This window comes from Passer domesticus, chromosome 27 (assembly GCF_036417665.1).
Source record: "Passer domesticus isolate bPasDom1 chromosome 27, bPasDom1.hap1, whole genome shotgun sequence".
Taxonomy (NCBI): Eukaryota; Metazoa; Chordata; class Aves; order Passeriformes; family Passeridae; genus Passer; species Passer domesticus.
The window spans coordinates 891,988-918,135 of record NC_087500.1 but is presented as its reverse complement, the minus strand read 5'-3'; the positions used below and the strand labels follow the sequence as shown (position 1 = coordinate 918,135).

General features: G+C 53.5%; 1 protein-coding gene across 4 annotated transcripts in view; it reads right to left on the bottom strand.

Moving 5' to 3' along the window:
• Positions 1-26,148, bottom strand: part of ASIC2 (acid sensing ion channel subunit 2) — a 404,465-nt gene that overhangs the window by 4,508 nt on the left and 373,809 nt on the right. For all 4 annotated transcript variants that reach the window (XR_010350827.1, XR_010350826.1, XM_064400000.1 and 1 more), the window contains exons 3-9: positions 15,565-15,692; positions 7,394-7,544; positions 5,941-5,997; positions 5,268-5,421; positions 4,326-4,417; positions 2,331-2,410; positions 85-153 (exon numbers count right to left, since the gene is read on the bottom strand). Coding sequence is in view for 2 of the 4 variants with exons in the window: in XM_064400000.1 (XP_064256070.1) it covers positions 85-153; positions 2,331-2,410; positions 4,326-4,417; positions 5,268-5,421; positions 5,941-5,997; positions 7,394-7,544; positions 15,565-15,692 (731 nt within the window). In the remaining 2 variants the exon portion in view is untranslated. The remainder of the gene's footprint in view (positions 1-84; positions 154-2,330; positions 2,411-4,325; positions 4,418-5,267; positions 5,422-5,940; positions 5,998-7,393; positions 7,545-15,564; positions 15,693-26,148) is intronic.

Here is a 26,148-nt window from a genome sequence, read left to right as displayed (position 1 = left end):
CATCTGAGGTGGCTGGGCTATCTTGGGTGTGATACAGATCTCCAGGAGCTGGAGGAGACCCCTGTATCAGCCCCCTCTCCTTACCACGTTCTCGTCATGGCTCCCGTCCTCTTCCTCTTTTCCAAGAAGGTCCAATAACTTTTCCTTGATCAGCTGCAAGAAGAGGGAGCCAGGGTTAGGGGGGAAGAGGCTGCAGGGGGATGGGGAGCACTGGGGTGTGCTGGGTTTGGGGCTGCATTCCAAAGGGCTGGGAGGAGGAGGAAGCTCCAAGGGCTGGGCCAGGGAAGGCTGGGAGAGCTGGGGGTGCTCACCTGGAGAGGAGAAGCTCCAGGGAGAGCTCAGAGCCCCTGGCAGGGCCTGAAGGGGCTCCAGGAGAGCTGCAGAGGGACTGGGGACAAGGCCTGGAGGGACAGGGCACAGGGAATGGCTCCCACTGCCAGAGGGCAGGGATGGATGGGAGATTGGGAATGAGGAATTGTTCCCTGTGAGGGTGGGCAGGCCCTGGCACAGGGTGCCCAGAGCAGCTGGGGCTGCCCCTGCATCCCTGGCAGTGCCCAAGGTCAGGCTGGACACTGGGGCTGGAGCAGCCTGGGACAGTGGGAGGTGTCCCTGCCATGGCAGGGGTGGGAATTCAATGATCCTTAAGGTCCCTTCCATCCAAACCATTCCAGGATTCTCTTACAAGGAATAAAACCCACAAAAAATCCATTTTTGGGACACTTTTGGGGTTCAGAGAAAGCTCTTAGCTCTCTGAGCTCCATTTCCCTTCCCAGCCCCCTCATCTTCCTGCTGCTGCAGGATTTGGCTTCCAGGGAAATCCCATAAAACTTGGGAAGTGTTTTACTGGAAAGCTCCCACTGGGAGAAAAGAGAAATAAAACCAACAAGAAGAAAGCTGAAATCCTGAAATTCCCAAAAATTGGGTCAGTTCCTAAGGAATGTGGATCCTGGCTGGTGCAGGGAAGTGTGGTGGGAATTTGGGACCAGGAGGACAGAGCTCAGAAGAAAATCACAAAAAAGCCTCTTTATGGTCAATATTTCCCCCAAATTTGGCCAATCCATGAAAAAAAAAAAAAGGATCTGGTTGCTGCCATTCCCAGAATGCCTAAATATTTTAGCTGAAAACTCAAAGTTTTGAGGTGCTGACCCTCCACTTTGTGAAACTCTGAGCAGAGGGGAAAAACTGCGTGGATTTTTTTTAATTTTAGGGTATTTATCCCTTATTTCCTGGCTGGTGGGGGTTAAATATCTGGGATTGTGAAGATTCCTTTGCTGGGGCATCCCCAGGGAGCTTCTCTGAGGAGACAAAATTAATTTTAAGCCCAAAAAAGAGGAAAAAATAAAAAGTGCAGCAACCCCACACACATCTGACAAATTTTATCAGGAGATGTCAAAGAAAGGAGGAAAAGAGAGAGGAAAAACCCTAATTTGTGAAGTTTCTTATGGCCTACTTGGGAAAAATCCCCAAGAAATCCAGGAAAAGGCAAATTTGATGAAACACTTGGGTACCCAGGCTGAACTCTAAATTCAGGCTCAGCTTTTGTTGATCTCTGAGCTTTAGCCCTGGAATTTTTCCGTATTTTTTATTCCTGGTTCAGGGCACCAATGCTGGAGCTGCCCAGGAGGGATTGGGATCGGGGCAATTGTCTGAAAATATAAAAATATTGAAAAAAAAAAAGTGAGAGGATTTGAAGTGAGTTCAGAGCTGGGATTTCCCAGGGAAGTGGAGTTCCCTTCCCTGGAATGGGATGCGTCCCCAGCCTGGGTTGGGACACATTAAATCAAATGGACAATGATAAATCAAATGGAAAACTCTCCCATCCCATGGCAATAAAACTCCCTGTTCCCACCCTGAGCTGGGGCTGTGTGAGAGCTGGATGAGGCAGATTGGAAATACAGGATTTTGGGAGGGGCTCTGGGATCCCCCAGGGAACAGAAAATCCAGGGATGAGGGGCACCAGGAGTGACAAATCCAGAGATGAGGGGCAAATCCAGGGATGAGGAGCACCAGGAGCAGCAAAAACAGGGATGAGGGGCAGATCCAGGGATGAGGGGGACCAGGATTGCCAAATCTGGGGATGAGGGACACCAGGAGTGGCAAATCCAGAGATGAGGGACGAATCCAGGGATGAGGAGCATCAGGATGGAAATCCGGGCATGAAGGGCACCATGAGTGGCAAATCTGGGAATAAGGGGCACCAGGAGTGGCAAAAACAGGGCTGAGGGGCTCCAGGGTGGGGAATCCTGGACTGAGGGGCTCCAGGGTGGGGAATCCTGGACTGAGGGGCTCCAGGGTGGGAAGTCCTGGGCTGGGGGCTGGGAAGGCCTTACCTCATACAGGTAATCGAAGAGCTCGAGGATGGTGAGGATGCTGGCCCCGATGAACAGCCCCATCTGGCCACCAATGTCACCTGCAGGGGACAGCACCGTGACACTGAGCACTGCTGGGCCCTGCCTGGGAGCTGCCATCCTCAAAAACTGGGAACAATTCCCCAGAGCAGCGGGGTCTGCAATGGCATCGGCGGCATCCCGATGGTTTTCCTGCTAATGGAGCCTGGAGCCCTCCAGGCTGCCTCCCAGGAATCCCAGCTCCCACTCTGGGGAAGAATCAATGTCCCTGGAGCCAAGGAGAAACCCCAGCCTGGCAAAAAGTGGGAAGGGAGGTGCCCTAGGTTTTTTGGGAAGCATCTCCTGGCTTCTGCTTGAGAGTCCTGGGGTGGAAGAGGAACCTGAGGAAAGGAGATTCCCAGGAATCTGCTGGGAAGGTGACTGGGATGTGGTGCTCAGGGAAGCCAATCCCATGGATTTTGTTGGAAAACAGCCCTGGATTGACCCCCAGAGCAAAGGCACCCATGGGTGGGGGTAAGGGGCCTTTTCCAGGAATGTCCAAGAGACATGGAGAGAGGAAAGAAGGGAGAAGTTTGGGATCAAGGTGAGAACCCTGAATGATCCCAGGAGGTGTTCTGGGTTTTCACCAGGGGGATTCACCCAGAGGCTTTGAGCCTGGGAAAAAGATTCTGGGATGAGGCTGTTCCTGAAGTTCCAGAGCTTGGGAATGAGGGTCCTTTGAGCTGCAAACTGGTCAGAGAGGCTCCAGCAGCCTCCTCTTCCTGCCTGGAATTCCTGGAAAAGCCCCAGGAAGTGCAGAAGGGCTCCTGAGGGGGCATTTGGCAGGGCCAGCCATGGGGGGTGATATGGGGACACCTCTGTGCCCCAGGGGTGACCCAGCTCCAGCTTCCCAAGGGGCTGAGCACTCCCAACATTCCAGAGGGATCCAGGGAGGCTGCAGGGCTGGGGGAGGGCTCACCCCCACCCCAAACCCAGTGGGGCCAACCCCATATCTGCAGCTGGGACCCCAAGGCTGGAGCTGATCTGGGGCTGAGCAGCTCAGGGTCTCCTGCAGCTCTTCCATGAGGCATCCAAAGGCCAAGGGCCCAGGCCTAGCTGGAAATGGTGGATTTGGAGCAGGGAAGAGGTGATGGGGAGATGGCTTTGGGGTGTCCCCCACATCCTGCACCCCACAGAGCACCCAGCACCCACCCAACCCCAAATCTCCAAAAACAGAGAGCTGGAAGAAAGCAGGGATGGAGCAGCTCCAGAACCTTCCATGGGTCTCCTCCACCTCCTGCTGGAAAGGATGGATTTGGAGCAGGGAAGAGGTGATGGAGATGTGATTTTGGGATGTCCTCCACACCCTGCCCAGGGGGCAGCACAGAGAGCACCTAGCCCCAAAATCTCCCAAAAATGGGAGCAGGCAGGGATGGAGCAGAACCTTCCATGGGTCTCCTTCAGCTCCTTCATGAGGCATCCAAAGGCCAAGAGCTCAGGCCCAGCTGGACAGGATGGATTTGGAGCAGGGAAGAGGTGATTTGAGATGGTTTTGGGATGTCCTCTCCCACACACTGCCCAGGGGAGGAGAATCCCCAAAAACTGGGGTGCTGGGAGCAGGCAGGGATGGAGCAGAACCTTCCATGGGTCTCCTCCTCCTCCATGAAGCAGCTGAAGGCCAAGAGCTCAAGCCTGGCTTGAAACCTTGGATTTGGAACAGGGAAGAGATGATGGGGAGATGATTTTGAGATGTGCCCAGGGGCCAGCACAGAGAGCACCCAGCCCCAAAATCTCTAAAAAAGGGAGCAGGCAGGGATGGAGCAGCTCTAGAACCTCCCATGAACACAGAGTATCCATGGGGACATCCCTGGGATGCCGTGGTGGGGTGAGGAAAGCAGACATGGGCCTTGCTGGGGTTTCAAGGCTGTGGACCCCTCCCAGCCTCTCTGTCCCTCCCAGACCAGTAGAGACCCCAAACTGGTCCTAGTCCCCCCTTACCAAGTAAGGCTGCCACTTCATAGGCTTTCTTCTGCTCAATGGTCTCATAGTTGAGTGCTTCAAAAAAAATGTCCAGCACGAGAATATTCTCTCTGTGGGAACAGGGAAAACCTCAGCCCAGGAGCCACTGGTGGCTCAATCCTTTGGGATAAGGGAAAAATGGGATTTGGGGGCTTTATTCCCCTTTGTATGGATTGTTCCTCTCCCTGGGGTTCTCAGACCCCACAGAACTTGGAGCTGGTGCAGACCAGGAGCTCAGGGCACCCTGAGGGCTCTGGGAGCCTTTGGAGCAGCTGGGAAAGGTTTCCCCAGAACTCCTCAGGATCCTGGATCTCAGTTGGCTGGGAACTCTTCTCTTGGATGGTAATTCCTGATTGTGAGGGTGGGCAGGCCCTGGCACAGGGTGCCCAGAGCAGCTGGGGCTGCCCCTGGATCCCTGGCAGTGCCCAAGGCCAGGCTGGACACTGGGGCTGGAGCAGCCTGGGACAGTGGAAGGTGTCCCTGCCATGGCAGGGGTGGCACTGGGTGGGTTTAAGGTCCCTTCCCACCCAGACCATTCCAGGATTCCATGATCCTGGGAAGAGAATCCAAGGGATCTGGAAGAACTCTCACTTCCCACACACAGCAATCACTTGCCCAGGGCTGGGAGAGCTCCACAGCCTGAGGAGCTCAGCCCAGAGATACAAATCTCCAACAGGACCAGCAAAGTGGGAAATTTTGTACTTGTTTTGGTGGGACTGGAGGATTCCCATGAGGACAATCCTTGGGAAGGAACTCAGAGAGGAAATCTACTGAGAAGAAATCAACCTCATCTCTCCCAGATTTTCACTCTGCTCTTCCCTGGAGGGCATCCCTGTGCTGGGGATGGATTGGCCAGGACCAGACATTTTCCAGACATTTCCCTCCCAAAATCCAAAGAAATTCAGGTCCTCCCCCACTCACGAGATGTATTTTTCCGACTTGTTGAACTTCTTCTCCAGGTACTTGGCCGAGGTCTTGCTGGGGATCTTGACCATGGAGAGCTCCTTGTTGTACCTGGTGAGGTTACAGGGGGTCCTGCAGATGCAGTAATTGCTGTCCTTCTCTGCCAGGAGACCTGCAGGGGGGCAGGCATGGAGCACACGGGGTCCCATGGAGCAGGGAGGGACCCATGAAGCAGGGACAGGAGCAGGGCAGGAGCAGAGACCATCCGTCCCACAAAGGGGCCAAGGGGACATTTCTCACTCTGGACACTTCTCTCCCAGTTCATCCCAGTTCTCACCCCCTTGGAGACGCTGCTTGCTGGAGGTGACACTGTCATCAACAACAGCGTGGAGAACTTGTGGCTGAGTCCCTAAATCCAGGCTTGGAATGGGTCCCTCCACCCCAAATCCAGCCCCAGGGGTGCTCCTGGGGCTCCCCTGATCCTGAGGGTTTCTGTGCTCATGGAGCTCTTTGCCCCATGGAGAACCAGGAGAAACTTCATCCCAGCATGCATCCAGCACTTCCCAGCAACCTGGGGCTAATCCCAGCCCCTCTCGGGGCTGCAGATCCCTGTTCCTGCAGGCCAGGAGCACCCAGGCCACTGGAATTCCAGAACATTCCCTGCCCTGGCTCAGGGGTCCCCAGTACTCACTGAGCGCCGGCTCCGCACATTCCTTGTACTGCTCCGGGGTGCAGAAGGGAGCATCCCCTGCAGGGACAGGACAAAGCCATCACAGGGGGACACCGGGCTCTCCCTGGGGAGCCAGGGACCCCCTGCAGTCAGGTGACCCTGCTGTCCCCAGCTCTGCCTGCCACAGGGGCCTTGTCCTGCAGGAGCTGCTGGGAACAGCACCCGGGGACACTGGAGCTAAGAAAGGTGGGATCTGATGGTCCCAGAAGGCTTTTCCAACCTTAACCACACCCAGGTCTCTCTTCCATGGCTTGGCCCTGTTTCTCAGGGAGTTATGGAATATCCTGCGTTGGAAGGGACCCCCAGGATCATCCAGTCCCACCCCTGGCCCTGCCCAGACACCCCAACAATCCCACCCTGGGCATCCCTGGCAGTGCCCAGCACCCTCTGGGGGAAAAACCTTTCCCTGATCTCCATCCCAAATCCCCCTGGCCCAGCTCCAGCCGTTCCCTGGCTCCTGTCCCTGTCCCACAGCAGAGATCGGAGCTGCCCTTGGGGAGGAGCTGCAGCCCCGCTGAGCTCTGCCCTCAGCCCCCTCTGCTCCAGCTGAACACTCCAAGTGCCCTCAGCTGCTCCTCGTGTGCCCCTCCAGACCCTTCCCCATCCTCGAGTCCCTCCTTTGGACCCTCTCGAGTTCCTTGATGGCTTTTTTATTTTGTGGTGCCCAAAACCACCCCAGAACTCTGGGTGAGGCCGCCCCAACCCAGAGCAGGGCTGGACAGTCCCTTCCTGCCCCTCTGCTGTCCCTGATCCCCCAGGACAGGCATGGCCCTGCTGGCTCACATCCAGCCTTTCCCAAAGGCCACGGGCACCTTCTTCCCTCAGGTACCCCCAGTCCCTCCAGCCCAGCCCCAGGTGGCCCCAGGTGTCCCTGACCTGACCTGACATGTGGACTGCCCCTCCAGCCCAGTTTTCAATGTCCTTGTCCCTCATCTGGCACGTGGCTTGTCCCTCCAGCCCAGCCCCAGCTGTCCTCCAAGGTGTCCCTGTCCTTGACCGTCCCTCTAGCCCATCCCCTGGTGTCCCTGTCCCTGACCTGACTCATGGCCTGTCCCTCCAGCCCAGTCTTCAGCAACACCCAGGTGTTCCTGTCCCTGACCTGGCATGTGGACTGTCCCTCCAACCCATCCCCAGGTGTCCCCAGGTGTCTTTGTCACTCATCTGGCACATGTCCTGTCCCTCCAGTCTATGCCCCAGGTGTCCCCCAGTGTCCCTGTCCCTGACATCCCCACTGTCCCCAGCTGCCCCCCCAGGTGTCCCTGTCCCTGACTGTCCCTCCAGCCCATGCCCAGGCATTCCTGCTGTCCCCAGGTGTCCCCAGCTGTCCTCCTGTCCCTGACCTGACATGTGAATCGTCCCTCCAGCCCATCCCCAGGTGTCCCTGGTGCCCCAGGTGCCCCCGTCCTGTCCCCACCTGGCATGTGCACCATCCTGCAGTTGCAGTTCTCCACGATGTAGCGCGTCTCGCAGTCGATCCTGCAGGCCGTGACGCTGTACACCGGGAAAAACGCCAGCCCCAGCTCCGGGGAGCGGCACTCGCCCCACGGCGGGGGCAGGTACGTCAGCTGGGGACAGGACAGAGCAGGGACATCAGCTGGGGACAGGGACAGCACAGTCAGCTGGGGACAGAGACAGTGCAGGGACATCAGCTGGGGACAGCACAGGGACAGTGGGGCCAGGGACAGCACGGGGTTAGCTGGGGACAGCACAGGGTCAGCTGGGGACAGGACAGAGCAGGGTCAGCTGGGGACAGCACGGGGACATCAGCTGGGGTCAGGGACAGTGCAGGGTCAGCTGGGGACAGGGACAGCACAGGGACATCATCTGGGGACAGCACAGGGGTCAGCTGGGGACAGGGACATCAGCTAGGGACAGGGATGGGGACAGGGACATAAGCTGCAGGACAGGGCAAGGGCCAGTGAGAGGGAAGGGACAGGGCAGGACATGTCCCCTGTCACAGGGCAGCCCCTGCAGTCCCTCAGGGCGTCCCCCCTCCCAGGAGCTCCCTGGCTCCTGGGATAACTCACTGGGACAAGCTGTCCCAGTGCCACAGTGACACTCCAGGTGACAATGAACGTCCTGGAGGTGACAATGAATGTCTCAGGAGTGGCAGCAGCTGTGGAGGGATCAGCTGGAATTTCTGCCTGGCAGACTCCGCTTTACAAACTGGAAAAGCTCCATCAAACTGTCCCGAGCAGGAAGATCTGCACATTCCCTGGAAACGTGGGGAGTTTTCCCCCAGCTGCTGCTCCCAGCCTGGCACGGGAATCTCTGGGCTTAAATCCAGGGGGAATCCATCCCTGAGTGCTCCCCTGAATCCCTTCCTGGCCAAACCAGGGCTGAAACCTCAGGAAAAGCCTTTCCACCCAGAGCCTGGATCCCATGGAGCTGCTGAACTCCTTTCAGACCTGGATTCCCGCTCTGGTGGCCCTGGAGCTGCTGGGAAAGGCACCCCAAGGAGCAGGAGCAGGATGGATGGAGCAATCCCAGCCCTCAGACTCAGGAAGAATTAACGGGAGAGACTTCACTGGGCTTGATCCCTCTCCCTGCAGCCTCTCCAGATCCTCCTCCCCCTCCTGCTGGGGGGTTCCTGAGGGATTCCCTTTCCTTTCTGCCAGATTATCCCAGTTGGGGGTGGTGGGAGGGATCTGGGCTGGATGTGGAGCTCCGGGATGTGGAGCTGCTCCCTCCACCTATGGAATGCAGGGTGACCCCAGCGTGGGGAATGACTGGCGTCTGATCCATGATCCAGAATGCTGAACAATTGCTTCATTAACACTACACTATATTACATTAATACTGTATCATAACTATACTAAAAAGATACTAAGGAATACTAAAGAAAAACCTGTGGCTGTCTGAGACAGCCCGGGCACAGCTTTGACCCAAATGGCCAAAGAAACAAAACAATCCTCAGCAGAATCCAACTGACAAATCACTTTGGGCAAACAATCCCCATAACACATTCCACACGTGCCAAACAACAGGAGCAGCAAGTAGAGATAAGATTTGTTTTCTCTTCTTCTCTCCGTGCTTCTCACTGCCTTTCCCAGGAAAAATTGTGTGAGAGAATTATGCTTCTCTCTGTTCAGAGAATGTGAATGCCACATCCAGCTTCCCCTGCTGCTCCCAAAGTGGGAACAAACCACAGCAAAGCATCAGGAAAAGCAGGGAAAAGGCAGCAGGAACATCCCTGCCCTTGGATCCTGCAGGATTTGTGCTCCCTGGCAGCTTCCCCAGGGCTCCTCCTCCTGTTCCTGCGTAGAGAAATCCAGCTCCAGCCTCTAATTGAGGGTGACCAACTCCCAGTCTGGCCCTTTTGCAGTCATTAATAATTAATTAATGAATTAAATGCTTTTCCAGCCCTCCTGATCCCAGCTTTCTCCAGGATTACCAGGATCAGTTCCCAGCTGGCAGGTGCTAAAAGGGGAAGGAAAAAAATGGATTTGACTTCTTGGAAGCTGAATGGATTCTGCTTGTCCCAAATTCCAGGGAAAAAAGGGGATAAGCTTGGAAAACCTGGAGGGAAGAGATCCTGGGGCAGGGGAGGATCAGCTCCTGGCCACATTCCTGCCTTTCCACACTGCTGCTGGCACAGAGCCTCCCAGGAGCTGCAGCATCTGCCCACAGCCACAGAGGTCACCCCTTCAATTAACTGGAAGTGCTATCCCTGTTTTTCCTGCCTGTTTCATTTTCTCAAACAGGGAAATGTGGTGGAGATGATCCCAGCAGAGGTTGGAGCAGTTTGATAAAATCCTGGAATATCCCAGGTTGGGATGGGTCCTACAAGGACTGAGTCCCACCCCTGGGCCTGCACAGGATCCCAGCAATCCCACCCTGGGCACCCCTGGCAGTGCTGTCCAAACCCTCCTGGAGCTCTGGCAGCCTCGGGGCTGGGACCATTCCCTGGGCAGTGCCAGCACCTCTGGGGAAGAACCTTTCCCTGCCCCATTCTCCTCTGGCTCTGGGATGGATCCAGCACCAATTCCTGCCCAGACCCCCTCACGTGGCTGATGGCAACAAACTCCAGCGATCCCAAGGAAGGATCCAAGCCCTCCCTGAACATCCCCACCTGGGCTGGTTCCCAATGAAACCAGAACCAGAACCTCTGTTCCTTAAGGAGACCTCCAGCAGCAGCATCTTCTTGGAATTTCTATCCCAGGCAGCTCCAGCCCTTGTGGAATGCTGAGAAACCCAGAGCAGCCACGGCTGGCTGATCCCAGCTCCCAGTTAATGGTGCTGGAATTGTCTGTTTGCATCTCCAGCTCCTTTCCCATCCTGCCCGTTCCTTCCCATTTGCTCCCTTCCAGAGGAATTGGTTTTCAGGGATGAACTTGACCCTTCCAGCCCCTGGGAGCTCCCTTGGGGCAGAGCTCAGGGCTCACAAGTGCCCAGGGAAAATTGGGATTTTGGAGCTCCAGGAACCTTCTTTGCAAATCCAACAGGAACAGCAGCACTGAGCCCTCCTGGAGATCCACAAAAAGTCCAGGGCAGCCCCTCCAGAGCCTCATCCCACGTCTGCTCCCACTCCGGCTCCCCCTGGATGAGCTGGGCCTGTGGCTCAGGTGCAAAATCAGCCTTAAATCCCCAATAACATGGAGTTATGGAATTCTAAAGGTTGGAAAAGCCCTCTGAGATTGAGTCCAGCTGTTCCCTCTAGGCCACCACTGCCCCATGTCCCCAAATGTCACATCCACATGGATGAAATTCCTCAGGGATGGGGATTCCCCCTGCCCTGCTCCAGGAAACTCTGCCTCTCCTCCTGCTCATTCCCCCTCATTCTCCCAGAACATTCTGGCTGGATTTGGACTCAATTCCCAAACTCTGGCAGAGGTGCCTGGTTTGGGGGTTGGGGGGAATTGGACTCTGAAGTTTTCCTGTCCTCACTTTTCCACTTTTTTATAAAATCCTATTTTCCACAGGGTGCAGAGGGAGCAAGAAACCCAAACCATTCCCTCATCCTCAGATCCGATGGCTCTTCCTGACCTCCCTTCCCACTCTCTTCCTCTTCCAGGCTCTGCCTCATCTTCATCCCTTCCCTCATTTTTCTACTTTCCTTTGCATCCATTCCCAATTCCCTCCCAACCCTGTTTCCCAACCAAAACCCCTCTCCTGCCCTACAAATTCAAAGTTTTCTTCCATCTCCTGCATCCAACTGCTCCTGTGCCATGAAGGCTCTGTGGGATTGGTTTTATGGGATCTCCTTCTTGAATTAATTCAGAATTTAAGGATAAATTGGAGGGAATCCACTGGTAGAGTTTGTGGGATTGAGGGGAACAAAAAAATCAGGGGGTGATTTTAGGAGGGGTCAGACCATGGGTGGGAGAAAATGCTTGGAGCAAGGGTTAGGAAATGTGAATCCATGGAATTATGGAATAGTGTGGTTTGGGATGGACATTAAAACTCATCCAATTCCAACCCCAGGGAAACCTCCACTGCCCCAGGCTGCTCCAAGCCCCTTCCAGCCTGGCCTGGGACAATTCCAGGGATCCAGGGGCAGCTACAGCTGGTCTGGAAATCCATTCCAGGGGCTCCCCACCCTCCCAGCCAGGAATTCCTTCCCAATATTCTGCAGTGGGAGGGACAGGGACAGGGCAGGGATGGATGGGACAATGGGAAGGAATTCCCTGGACACATTCCCTGTGTCCTGGCACCCCATCCCTTGTAAAATGACACCTCAAACACAGGAAGTGCTCTTTGATTCCTCCTAAATCCCAAACCCCAGTGCTTCCACCCTGAGTGGGTTTCCAAGCCATCACTGCCAGCCCTGAATCCCATTTTCCTGCCTCTCTAATCCCACTCTGGATCTGCAGGTCTGTAGCTCTGCTCTTCATCCCATAAAACCTTTGGAGGAGATGAGTCTCCAGAGCCCCATCAAACAACATTGTTCCAGCTCAGAACCCGGGGCTTCACTGAATTTTTATGGCCAACTTGGCAGGAATCGCCCTTTTCCAGGTGCTTCCCATCTTCCCTGAATGCCCTGTCCAGCTCTGCTGGAAATTCTGATCCCACTACTGATGGAAGAGGTTTGGGTGATGCTGAGATGCTGCAAAAACCAGCCTGGAAAAGAGGAAGGAAGGAGGAATTTATCTTTCTCCATGGGATCAGCCCTTCAAAGTATGGATTTTAGTGTGTCCCTCCAAGCCTTGGTGCCATGGTCAGGGAAAAGGGGAATATTGCAGGGATAGTGCAGCTTCCCAAGGTCTGGAGGGGGAGATTCCAACACCAGGCTCACCCAAAAGCACCAGGAAAGGGGAAAATGGAAAGTGATCCATCCAAAGCCAGCTGTGGTGGGAGCTGAAGGGCAATTCCCAATTCCAGGGGGTCCTGGCTTCCCTTGGAATCCCTCAGGAGGTGATGGATCCTTCCCTGTGCCAGCTCCTGTTCATGAGCACACAAAGCTCATCCATGCACTCAGGAACTGCCATGGAAATGCTGCCCGAGATCCCAGAGCACCCTGGGGAGGCACAGGGAACCCAGCTGGGATGGGACTGTGGGGGATCATCCCATGGGAAATGGGGTGAAAGCCCTGGGCAGCAGCTCTGGGCTCCATGGGAACCCCTCCTGCTCCTTCCCCTCTGCTCCTGGGCAGGGAGGGGATCCAGGGAGGATTTTCCACCCAGACCCTCCTGTTCTCCTTCCATCACCCATCGTGTACTGGCTCCTGCTTCCCCCAGGGAGCTCAGCCCTGGCTGCCCTGAGCTTCAGGGATTGCATCCCCTGTGTCCTGTCCCTGCAGCCCTTGGGAATATTCCCTCTCCATTTTTCCTGCAGCCCCTTCAGGTCCTGGAAGGTCCCAGTTCGGTCACCCCTGGTGTCTCCTCCAGGATGAACAATCCCACGTTTTTTTCAACCATGAAACATCTCCCTTGGCCACGTGTCCAGAAGCAGCTTGGTCTCTTTAACCCATCCACCACATTTTATGGACAAAGCTCCTGCTGGAATTGCTTTCTCAGGAGTTTTTGCTGCTGACTCAGCATTTCCACCCTGCCACTGCCAGGTCCCTCCCAAGGTCACTCCTGCATTAACTCCCAAGGTGGGAAATGCATCCCAGAAGTGTCTCCTTGCAGGAACCACGGGGCTCAGCCACTGCAGGAGGAGGAGCAAAGCTGATTTAATTCCCATTTTTCCAGCCTGAGAGCTCATTGTGAAGGAAGATTTTTAATGAGATGCCAACCACGGACCAGAGCTGGCTCTGGACAGAAGGATTTTGGGAAGCTCTGGGTGGAAAGTCAGGATTTATGCCCTGGTCCCAAGATGTGAATCCTCACTGGTGCTGAGCAGCTGCAGCCCTGGGAAGGCAGAAAATCAGGGAACAAAGGCCAGGGAATGCTCTGATTTCCAGAGCGGGATAGGGAAAGACAGAAGGGATTTGAGCAGGGCCACAGGGAATTATTCCAGAGCCAGGAATGAACTCTCCACACCCCAAATTCTGTCCTACAGAGGATCCATAGCTCCCACCATCCCAAATCTTTTTATCCCCAGAAAAAGAGTTTTTAACTCCCCAAGGCTGCTCTGAGCTGGAAGATAGGAAATCAGCTCCACTTTTTCTTTATTCCTGGTTTTTATCCAGCTGCAGGATCATTTATATTTATGGTGCAGGATGTAAAACTCCAGGTTCAGGACCCCAATAACTGCCTGGGCTCAGTCTCTGGGCGATTTTCCTGGAGCTGTTCCACTTTTGGCTCTGGTTTATTAAAGGAGCAACACAGGCAGAGAGATTTGGTTGGAAAAACTCAGACTAAATCAGATTGGGATAAAAGCTGCACACTGGGAAGGTAGGGGAAGCCCAAGGTCCCTGAGGACTAATAATTAATTAGAGGAAATTTTTAATGACTGTAATTAGGTTAAAAATTACTTTCTGGGAAGAGGGATTGGGGTGGGGACTGAATGCTAGAGATCCCTCCAGCTCCCTGAGAAAAGGCTTTGGAGCCCTCAGATGATTTTAAACCAGTCAGAAAATTCCAGGAATGAGCCCTTCCCTCTCCCATCAGCAAAACTCCGGCAAAACCCCTGGGAAAAGGGACGCCCTGGAGCTGAGAGTCCCTAAATCTGTTCTTCTGTCCTCCACATCTCTCATGTGGAAGGGGGTATCTGGGGAGGAATGTTTTCCCCTCTCTCTCATCTGGATGATGTTCTGGTTGGAATTCTCATTATTCAATGGAAATTTTGGAATAGGCAGTGCTGGCAGTGGGGTGGGGAAGGATCCCAGCAGCTGCAGGAAAGCCCTGGAATTTGCACCAATTTAACCCAAAGTCCTTGAGATCCTCTCTGCAGGCTATGGCTCCCAGCCCTGCTCCCAAATCTCATCTAGGATGGGATTTTTAAGGAAGGCAAATCTTTTCAATCACTGCTGGAGTGGCCTGGTGGGTCTGACTAGAGGAGCTGTTCCCAAAATCTTTGAGCATCAGGCACCATATGATGCCCTGTCCATCCCTTTCCATCCCTGCCCATCCATCATCCATCCACCCATCCATCCATCCATCCATCCATCCATCCATCCATCCATCCATCATCCATCCATTCATCCATCCATCCATCATCCATCCATCCATCCATCCATCCATCCATCCATCCATCCATCATCCATCCATCCATCCATCCATCCATCCATCCATCCATCCATTCATCCATCCATCATCCATCCATCATCCATCCATCATCCATCCATCCATCCATCCATCCATCCATCCATCATCCATCCATCCATCCATCCATCCATCCATCCATCCATCATCCATCCATCCATCCATCCATCCATCCATCCATCCATCCATTCATCCATCATCCATCCATCATCCATCCATCCATCCATCCATCCATCCATCCATCCATCATCTATCCATCATCCATCCATCCATCCATCCATCCATCCATCCATCCATCCATCCATCCATCATCCATCCATCATCCATCCATCCATCATCCATCCATCCATCCATCCATCCATCCATCCATCCATCCATCCATCCCTGTCCATCCATCCATCCATCATCCATCCATCATCCATCCATCCATCCATCCATCCCTGTCCATCCATCCATCCATCCATCCATCCATCCATCCATCCATCCATCATCCATCCATGTGGATGGATGATTCCACAGAAGACGATGATTCCCAGGTATCCCAGGAGAGTTTTTCATCAATCATGTGGATATTTTGGTGTCATCTGAAAGATTCCTGCTGTTCTCCATCAGGAAGCCCTGTCCTCCTGCCTCTTTTTATACCCTTGGAATGTGTTTTTTCAGGGAAAACCCCAGTGGGTTGGACAGGACCCAACACTCGGAGCTGCCATAGCTCAGCTCCAGCCATGGCAGAGCAAAGCAGGGAAGTCACCAGGGATGAAATCAGTTCTGGAGATGGAATTACTCTGGGACTTTAAGGAACTGTGGGAATACAGGACTGTGGGAATAACCATGGGGCATAACTTGGAAAAGTTGCCCTCATCCCAAGAAATTTGAAGCAAAGCATCAAAAACCTCTTAATGATGGAGCTGCATCTCAAGGGGCATCAGTTATGGGGAAGGAACCCAGGAAGAAGCCCTGGAGGGATGCCGGGGTGGAACGGGAATTTGGGACTTACCCTTTGCTCCTGGGTGGCCACAAAGGTCTGGAATCCTGGGGCCACCCCAAATCCCAGCTCCTGGACGAAGGGAGGCTCGGACTGGCTGTGGATCTGCACCTTGACTCCAGCCTCGAACGTCGTCTCCTCTGGAAGAGAAGGGGGAGGTTGAGGAGCTCAAGAACAGCTGGAATGTTCCCACCTGGATGATCAGATCCCTGATAACTGAGGGGGGAGATCCAGTGGCAGGATTTGCCAGGAGCAGACCACTCCTGGGGCTCATCCCAAATCACCTCCCATCGGCACCAGGAGCATCCCCAGCTCCCAATCCCAGCTCCACTCCCTGAAACAGCGGCTCCAGCTCTGAACTTCAAAGAACGAGAAACCAGGAGAAAACTTTCCCTTTCCAGCTGGAAAATTTGGTTCCAGGACACTTTGGTGACATTCCCACATCACCGAACCAAACCAGCTCCTCCCTCTCCAGCCTGAGCTGTTCCCACTCTCCAGGAGGGCTCCAGTACTGAAGATTCAGGCATTCATGGATGCCCCTCTGCTGTCCCATCGCTGGCCCAGCCCGAGGCCACTTGGGAATGTTGGTCATGAAATGACATTAAAAATGTCCTAAATTTCAAGGAATTTTGGGTTTGGCAGCTGCTGCAAGCTGGAAAAGCCTTTTGGGCTTGGACACATCAGAGCTTGGGGTGATGGGAAGTTCCCACATCCCAAATCCATGTGGAGTAACTCGAGATCAGTCCCTCTTTTCCACTAAAATGAGTGGACAAAAGTCACAAAGTGGTTTTGGAAGCAAAATTGATAAGCTCAGATCAGCCCCATGGGCTCCTGTCCCCACACACCCAGGGGTGTCACCTCCTCTCCTCGAGATTCCTGCTCTCTCACATCCCAGCAAACCCCAGATTCCATCAGGGACTAAGGATTGACAGAGGAAGTTGTTAACAAGGCCCAATTTGACCTAAACCTGGAATACTCCTGGATCTGATCCACGCTGGTGGCCAGCAGTGCCACCTCCACATCTGAGGAGTTTCTGTTGGAGGATGAATCATTCCTCAGCCTCCCACTATTCCGTAGCATTTTTCTACAATTTCATTGTGCTTTTCAATTTCAGCTCTGGGAGAACCTTGGGAGCAGGGAATCCCAGCCATTCCCAGCTCTGGAGCTGCTTCTCCAGGGTCTGCACAAAGAGGGGTGGGAGGACACAGCCAGGGGACAAGGGGACAACGAGGGGACACTGGGTGAGGTTTTGTGGATCTCAGGAATTCAGGATTTAGAATTCTGCTGGCAAAGAGATCTGCTGCCTTCTCCCAAGAGGATTTTCCTCACAAGATCATGGAATCCTGGAACGGTTTGGGCTGGGAAGGGGCCTTAAAGCCCACCCTGCCATGGCAGGGACACTTCCACTGTCCCAGGCTGCTCCAGCCCCAGTGTCCAGCCTGGCCTTGGACACTGCCAGGGATCCAGGGGCAGCCACAGCTGCTCTGGGCACCCTGTGCCAGGGCCTGCCCACCCTCACAGAGAACAATTCCTTCCCAAAATCCCACCTAAAGAGACCCTGCTCACCCAGGAGCCGCCAAGGCAAACACAGCGAGACCCCACAGGTGGGATGGGTTTAGGTTGGGATTTGCCAGGACAAACAGGAGCATCCCAGTGCTCAGATCCCCTCCCTTCCAGCCCCTCCAATGTGTCACCTCCCAGCTCAGCAAAGCCATGGCCAAGAGCTCATCCAGGAGTCTGGAATTCTGGAGACCCCACTGCTGTCACCTCCTGGGAAAACCCCAGTCCCAAACCACACATTCCCACGTTCCTAAAAACAAACCCCTGCCAGCTCTTCCCAATGCCTTTGGTGATGGAGAACATCCCAATGCTGTCTCCACAGCCCCACAGCACCCCAGGATCTGCCCCAGCTGCCTGAATCCCAGCCCAGGCCAGGCTCAAACCCTTCCCAAGCTGCCCCCAACGCTCCAGCCCCAGTTCCCATCCCGTTATTCCCGCTGCCACCCACCCCCACGGCTCTGCTGGGTGTTGATCCCCTTCCAGCACTCCGGAGGAGATTCCATCTGCTTGCCTCAGTAATTCTCTGACACCTCAGATGAAAAAACTCCTATTTAGTTTAATTTGTTGGGCAACAGGAATTTTCCCAAAATATTTTCCATCCACAACTCCTCTGCCCATTTCTGCACCTGCCCCAGCCCTAATTCCATGGATTTCCCATGCCCAGGGGTCTGTCCATGGGTAAATCCCTGTCCATCAATACCAAGATCCAGCCTGCAGGAACCCAAATTAATCTTAAAACCACCAGGATTTAGAATTTTAAATGGGAAGTCCTGGCATGAAGCCAGTGCTGCCCATGGAAAGGGAGAGAAAGGCCACAGCATGGAAAAAACTTTGGGATTGAAGATTAAACCTCACAATTGCAGAATTCCGTCAGTGATGATACCCAGGAAAACAAAAGAAATGGGATTTTTTTAGAGGAGCTTCCAACCCCAGGCAGCTTTCCTTGTTTCTCCTGCACAGGGATGAAACAAGAAACATGGAATTGGCTTGGAAAAATTGTCCCTTCTCATTAAAAAATCAATTCCTTCCAAAATTCCTGTTTGCTGCTAGGAGAGGCAAGTTAAAAGCCCAGCTTGGATGGAAATGCCTGGATCAGAACTTATTAACTGCATCCTAAATATTCCACACCTGTGCTGGGATCCAGGAGCTTTAGTGGGGATTAAATATTTCTTGGAATTGTGGGAAAAGGGAGGGCCCAGCAGCACCAAAAATCTGGGTTTGAAGGAATTTTCCCTGGACACAACAAATCCCAAAGGGCTCCATGGCAACCCCTGGCACTGGAGAGGGCTCTGAATGCCCCAGGGATTTTTCCATTATTTTATTCGCATTTCAAATTTTAGGAAATTTTGACAATATGACTTCTTGTTTTTTCCCCCAAATTTTACAATTTTTTTTCCAATTTTAGCATCATTTGGAATGGCTTTTTCTGCAAATTTGTCCTGGAGCTCTGGGGCTGAGCCACTGCTTTTCCCAGTTTTTATGAACAACCATCACCGTGGGGAAAATTAATCCTGGAATCCTTGCATTTGCTCAGAGAAACTAAAACCAATCCCAGTCTGTTGGGATTTGGGTTGCACCTCCCAGTTTTTAGCCTTGTTTGGGATGTTAGGAATACTTCATTTATCCCCAGCCCCACTCTCAGGGCTTGGAAATTGTTTCTAGCCCATTCCAGGTTGGGAATAATAAAAAATTCCTTGGAAACTGCATTTTTTTCCATACAGTAAATCCATTCCTGCACCAAGCAGAGTCTCCCAATGAATCCTGAGCCCATTTTTTGGAATCACCCATCAATGTGGGGAAAAACAGCCCTGAAATCTTTGGATTGGGTCAGATAAATTCAAAATCAATCCCAATCCCTTGGGATTTGGCATGTCCCAGTTTTAAACCTTATTTTGGGATGTTGGGCGAAGCCCAACCCCTTCCTTCATCTCCAGCCCCACTCTCAGAGCCTGGAAATTCAGGTTTTATAGCATTCCATGTTGGGAACAATGCAGAATTCCTTGAAAACTGCATTTTTCCACACGTTAAATCCATTCCTGCTCCCAGGGCGGGGTCTCCCAACAAATCCTAAGCTGCTCTTTCCCCGGCAGGATTAAAGGAGCTTGAATTAAAACTGGGATTAATTCAGCACCTGCTCCCAGCTGGCTGCAGAGACAAGCTCAGCTTTTACTCCTGCTGCTGCCTTTCCATGACTTTTTTGGGAAGAGCATCCCTGAAAAACTCTACAGAGAGCTCCAGCAGAGCTGGGACCAAGCTCATCCCTGAAAACTCAGGAATTAAAATCCCAAGAGCTGCCACAAGCCAGGAGCTTCCCTCTCACCCTGCCTGGCCAAACACATCCAATTCCCCCTGGGAATGAACAGCTGGAGCTGATCCTGGCACTGATTTATTGGGAAATGAGGATTCAGCTAGAGCTGGGAGGTGGTTCTGGTGGAATCCCCAGCTGCAAAATTGTTATTCCTCACTTCTGGGACTGGTATTCCCCAGCTCTGGAACTGTTAACCTGTAGCTCTGGAATTGTTATCCTCTGGAATTGTTATTCCCAGCTCTGAAATTGTTATTCCTCACTTCTGGAACTGTTATCCCCCAGCTCTGGAATTGTCATCCCCAGCTGTGCAATTGTTATCCTGAGTCCTGGAATTGTTATCCTCAGGAATTGTTAGCCCTCAGCTCTGGAATTGTTACCCTGTAGTTCTGGAATTGTAATCCTGTACCTCTGGAATTGTTATCCTGAGCTCTGGAACTGTTATCCTCAGCTCTGAAATTGTTATTCCCTGCTCTGGAATTGTGATCCTGTAGCTCTGGAATTGTGATCCTGTAGCTCTGAACTGTTATCCCCAGCTCTGAAATTGTTATCCTGAGTCCTGGAATTGTCATCCCCAGCTCTGGAATTGTCATTCCCAGCCAGCAGCTCCAGGGGAATGTTCCTGCTTGGAGAAAGCCAAAGCAGGTCCTACACGGCTCCATCTGGGAATTCCTCAGTTAATTCCCATGAATCTGCCCCTGCTCTGGACAGAGGGAACAGAGCTGGGAAAGGTTTGCACTGTCCTGGGCCTCAGTCTCCCCTCTGTAAAATGGGAATGACATCCCAAGGAATTCCTTGGGCTGGAAGTGTCTCTAAGGGCTCTTCCCACCCCCAGGTGCCCCCAAACCCCAGGAGGGGCCCAGGGGGAGCAGCCCCAGGAGCCACATCTGGCAGGGAGCCCAGATGTGCATCCCTGGAGGGCCCTCTGGGACCAGGATTCCTGGTGTTCCTCGGCAAGGAAGGACCTGGAGCAGGGGCCAGACATGGCCTGGGAATGCTGGGGGATGCTGAGGTCATCCCGAGGTTTTCCAGCATCCTTTGCTTGGTATCACCATGGAAACGGTGAACCAGGGCTCCCCACCTTCCCAGGGATCTCCAACCCTCCCGGGGATTCCCAGCCTTCCAGGGATTCCCTCTTCCAGGGCTCCCACATCTTCCCAGGGATCCCCCATCTTCCAGGGGTCCCCTGCTTCCCAGGAACCTCCCCACCTCCTGTGTGACCCCTGCAGGAATTCCCAGCACCAAAAAACTGCTCTGGGTGTGCTCCCTGTTCCCACCAACCCCCAGATTCCCCAAATCCTCCTGTAGGAATGAGTCCCCAGTTGACAGAGTGACTAAATTATTCCTTGTCTGCTTAAAAAGGAAAAAAGCCCAGAAGTTTCTCTCCTCAATTTGCTAAAGATACCTCACAGGACCTTGGGGACTCCACCTCAGACCTGGGGCTGCCAACTGGACAGAGGCCAAAAGGTCCCACCTAAGTAATTAGCTAGAAAAAGAAGAGAACAAAGGAAATAATTGCTTTTGTGGAGTGTTTTAACAGAAGCAAGGACCTCTTGCCCCCAACTTGGGTTTTTCTCTGTAAGGGCTTTGTTGTTTTGCCTGTTATTAAAACTTTTTCTGTTTCCAACACTACCTCAGAAGTCATCCTGCTTTTATGCCATCTGATTTTAAGTCATTTGGGGTGGCTGGGCTACCTCGGGTGTGACAGTTTCTCTGAGAGCTCATAATGCATGGCTCAAAGAGTAAAACATCATCCTCCCACATTTCTCATTATTCCAGGAAGTGGGACTTGGATTTGTGTCCTCAGGTTACCCCCAGCCCTCCTGAGCAGGGGACCCCTGGATGCTCTCTGTGCTCCCAGGGAGGTTCCTGCCGCTCCAGCCCCTCCATATCCAGGCAGGAATCTTGACCAAACTCCCAATGCTCACGTTTTTCCCAGACAAAGATTTACACTGGCTTGGGTTGGAAATGCAAGATGTGGCTGGGGAGTGTGTTCCATCCCCATCTGTCAGAGCTGGGGCAGATGTCTTCTGTCCATTGGGCAGTTTTTTCTTTATCTCTCCCACAGCCAATCCTCCCTCCAGGAGATCTCTGCTGTTCATGGCCAGTGAACGTCCCTGCGTGGCTGAGCAAAGTCCATCATCCCATGGGGAGATGCTCCGCCCAGGGCAGGAGCCAAGCATTCCTACCTGGATACAATCTGAGCCTGGAACACCCCAGCAGCCTTTGGCCACTGCATTCCCAGAGGAGCAGCTTTCTCCTGCCCTGCATTCCCAGAGGAAGAGCAGGCCCATCTCCAGCAGCCCTGGAGCTGCAGAGGAAAACTGCAGCCTTGTGCAGGATCCCTGCTCCAGCAGAAGCACAGCTGGCACTGCAGGAGGGCTGAGCCCTCATGGGATGGGACTGTGCCACCACCCTGACCCACAGGGGGTCAGGGCATGTTCTGACTCTGGCAGTGTTATTTCAAATATTTATTTTTATTTTTCCTAATAAAGAACTGTTATTCCTGCTCCCATATCTTTGACTGAGAGACCCTTAATTTCAAAATTATAATAATTTGTAGGGAGGGGGTTTACATTTTCCATTTCAGGGGAGGCTCCTGCCTTCCTTAGCAGACACCTGGCTTTTCAAACCAAGGCATATACATTGAAACAAAAAATCCAATTGCCATGGAAACATGGCTCCAAGGAAGCGGGAGCTGCAATCCCACCCCGAGAAAACGTGGAGTTGTGAAGGAACCAGTTTCACCAGTTTGGCTGCCCTGAGTGGGCTCTGATTTCCATGGAATTGGGGTTTCAGTTTCCTGGGAACAGGGAGGTGAAGCTGGAATCTGAGAGTGATCCCAGCTGAGGCCACGCAGCTTTTCCAGGGAAATTCGCTCACTCCAGATTTGTCCTGGGGATGGTTTTGCTGTCGGCTGAGCTCCGGGAGCAATCAGGGACAATAAATTTCCTCGTGGATAAAAGGGAGCTGTCTGCCACATCCACCTGGAAAAGGGGCTGCTCCCCTGGGGGCTGTGCAGGGTCTGGGGGAGCCCAGCCTGGCTGGAATCAAGGGAATAAATCCATCCTGCAGAAAAGGAGGCTCGGGGAACTTCTGACTCCACAACTCCCACACAGGGTGAGGCAGCTGAGGGATTGGGATTTCTCCTGGGAAAAGGGGACAGGATGAGAGGGAACAGCCCCAGGCTGTGCCAGGGGAGTCTCAGGCTGGGTTCGGGGAAAATTCCCTCATGGAAAGGGTGGCCGGGCCCTGAAGGGGCTGCCCAGGGTGGTTTGGAGTCATCCCAGCTGTCACCACAGAATGACACCTCTGCTGCCATTTCCCTTTGCTCCCGGGAGAAGGCAATGGCCGGAATGGGGGAGAGGAGGAAAACCAGCTTTGCCAGGAAAAGAGGGAGACAGAGGGAATTTGGGAAGGAGCAAAGGCTGGGAAAGGAGCAAAGGGGTCTCTGCAGTCTGATCCCAAGGGATGAGGGCTCAGAGCCAATGCTTCCCTCTGGCTCCTCTGGAACTGCAGCTTGGATGTGTCCCAGGCCAGGCTGGACAGGCCTTGGAGAACCTGGGACAGGGGGAGGTGTCCCTGCCCAATGGATGCACTTTAAAATCCCCCCAACCCAAAGCATTCCATGGGTCTGGAATTCCTGCAGCATCAACTGGGAAAAATATCCAGGAGAAACCCCAGCTCCCACCTGCCCTGGGCTGGGACTCAAAGCCTCCTTGCAGAAATTCCCGATTTATTTCCCACTTTGGGTTCATTTGGGTGCCTTCCACCCCGTCCCTGGGTCATGGAGAGGGAAGGGGCAGGAGCTGGGACTCCAGAGCTCCTCCAGCTCCTCCCCAGCCTGGAGAGGCTTTCCCTGCTCCCTCCTCTCCCAGCTCCCTCCCTTCCCGAGGAGCAGGAGGTGTTGTACAACCCCATGGAGCCGCTGTGCTATTTTTAGGGAACATATTGCATTTGCATCCCAAATCTGGGGCCAGATGGCTCCATGGATATTATTAAAAAGCTCCTTACATAATCCAGGAGCAGGAGAAAGCGTCAGGATTCCAGCCCAGGGCTGGGAAAGTTTTTGCTGGATGAGCAGGATCCAGGAATTCAATATTCCATCTCCTCACTCCTATTTAATCATTGAAAAGAGGGAATAAATGTCTGGGAAGCTGCTCTCCTGGGGTCATCCCAGGGCAGGCAGAGATGCTCCTGCCAGGTGATGCTGCGTCCATGATCAAGGAATACAAATCCCCTTCCCACCTCAGCATCCCTTGGGAATCACGTGTGGCAGTGAAAGGAGGAGGCAGGAGAGCCAGAGGATCCAGAGCTCCATGGATATTATTAAAAAGTTCCTTACATAATCCAGGAGCAGCAGAAAACACCAGGACTCCAGCCCCAGGCTGGGAAAGGTTTGTTGGATGAGCAGGATCCAGGAATTCAGTATTTCAGCTCCCTGCTCATGTCCTATTAAGTGCTTAATAATTAAATTATTAAGCTTAATTTTTAATCATTAAAAGGAGGGAACAAATGTCTGGGAAGCTGCTCTCCTGGGGGTCATCCCAGGGCAGGCAGGGATGCTCCTGGGATGCTGCTTCCACAATTTCTCTGTGCTGGAGAAGGAATGAAAATCCCTTCTCACCTCAGCAACCCTTGGGAATCACGTGTGGCAGTAAAGGGGCAGGAGGGAGCAGAGCCAGAATCTCCGTAGCCATCCTGGCACCTGCGGGGCGTGGGGAAGGAGCAGAGATTCCCCGGAGGCAGGGAGGGAGGGAAGGAGGAGGGATGCTCCCGGCATCCAGAGCCGGGGGTGTCACCCATCTGCCAGTCTTGTTCAGCTGCTGCCCCCAGGGACTGGGATGATCCCAAATAAATCAAAATAAGGGAAAACAGCTCAGAAAGGCACAGAAGCAGATCCCGCTCATCCCTCCCCCTCCAGGAGCTTCCCCTGGAACAGCCTGAAAAATTAAACGGGAAAAGCTGCTGCTGGAGGAGCTGCTGGAGCCAGAGGGAAGCAGAATTCCCAGGGGTGAGGAGGGGTCCTGGCAGAGCTGCTGCCCCTTTGGGATGGATGATGGATGGATGGATGGATGGATGGATGGATGGATGGATGGATGGATGGATGGATGGATGATGGATGGATGGATGGATGGATGGATGATGGATGGAGGGATGGATGGATGGATGGATGATGGATGGACAGGGATGGATGGATGGATGGATGGATGGATGGATGGATGGATGGATGGATGGATGGATGGATGGATGATGGATGGACAGGGATGGATGATGGATGGATGGACAGGGATGGATGATGGATGGATGGATGGATGGATGGATGGATGGATGGATGGATGGATGGATGGATGGGACAGTGATGTCCAATGGTCCAGCCAGTTTTTGTTATGGATGAAAGGGAGATCACAGGATCATGGAATGGTTTGGGTGGGAAGGGATCCCAAAGCTCATCCAGTGCCACCCCTGCCATGGCAGGGACACCTCCCACTATCCCAGGCTGCTCCAGCCCCAGTGTCCAGCCTGGCCTTGGACACTGCCAGGGATCCAGGGGCAGCCCCAGCTGCTCTGGGCACCCTGTGCCAGGGCCTGCCCACCCTCCCAGGGAACAATTCCTCATTCCCAATCTCCCATCCAGCCCTGCCCTCTGGCAGTGGGAGCCATTCCCTGTGCCCTGTCCCTCCATCCCTTGTCCCCAGTCCCTCTGCAGCTCTCCTGGAGCCCCTTCAGGCCCAGCCAGGGGCTCTGAGCTCTCCCTGGAGCTTCCCTTCTCCAGGAAAGAATTTTCCCTCTCTGTATCCCTAAGCATTGCAGCACCTCCTTCCCTTTGTCTCTCAATGTCCCCAGGTGTCCCCCCAGCCCTGTCCCCTCCTGCCACCGCCACTAAGGACGATTTTATGGATAAATAAATGGAAATATGAAAAATTTGCAGTGAGTTTTGGTGCCAGCCACATGGCTTTCCCAGCTCTGGGGCAGCAGGAGGGGCAGGATTTCCCAACCAACTTGGGAAAACTCCAGGCAGCTCAGGCTGCTGGAACTGGCCTGAAAAGAGGGAAAATAAGTCAAAAATATCCATCAGTGCCAGGCTGATGGGAATTCCGGTAGGAAATGGGGGGCTGGCACTGGAAGGTTTTCAAGGAATGGGGAGGAAACAGCAGGAGGTGAAATCCAGCAATGGATAAGAATGAGGCAGAGCTCAATCCGGAGGGATTTTCCAAGAGACACAAACAAGGGAATTCCTCATCTTGTGGCCACCTGAGAGCTGACCATCAATCCCAGTGGTCACCATGGTGATGATCCATCCACCCCATCCCTCGACTTATTGAGATGGAAAATCCCATTTAAGGAGTTATGGAGGGTGGGGTGGCTCCAGTCTGGATTTCATCCCATTCCTCTCCCAAATTCACCTTCCCAGGTGCCAACACCCCACGGGAGGGGGCTCCAGGAGCCCTGGCAATGGAAATGCCACCCCAGCTCTGGTCACAGGGGGATGGATGGGGACAGGGAAAGGAGCACCCCAGAGTGGCTGGGATGGGAAGAGGAGCGGGAAAGGAGGGATTTGGGAGGAGTCCAGCACAGCTTGGGTTGTGTCTGGCAAGGGGAAAGCTCCGGATCCTCTCTATAAATATTCCCAGGCAAACACCAGACGGGAGCAGAACATTTCCACTGGCAGGAAAAACAGTGGGGAAAACAAAGGATGCAGACTGGAACAGGTTATCCCGGAATACCAA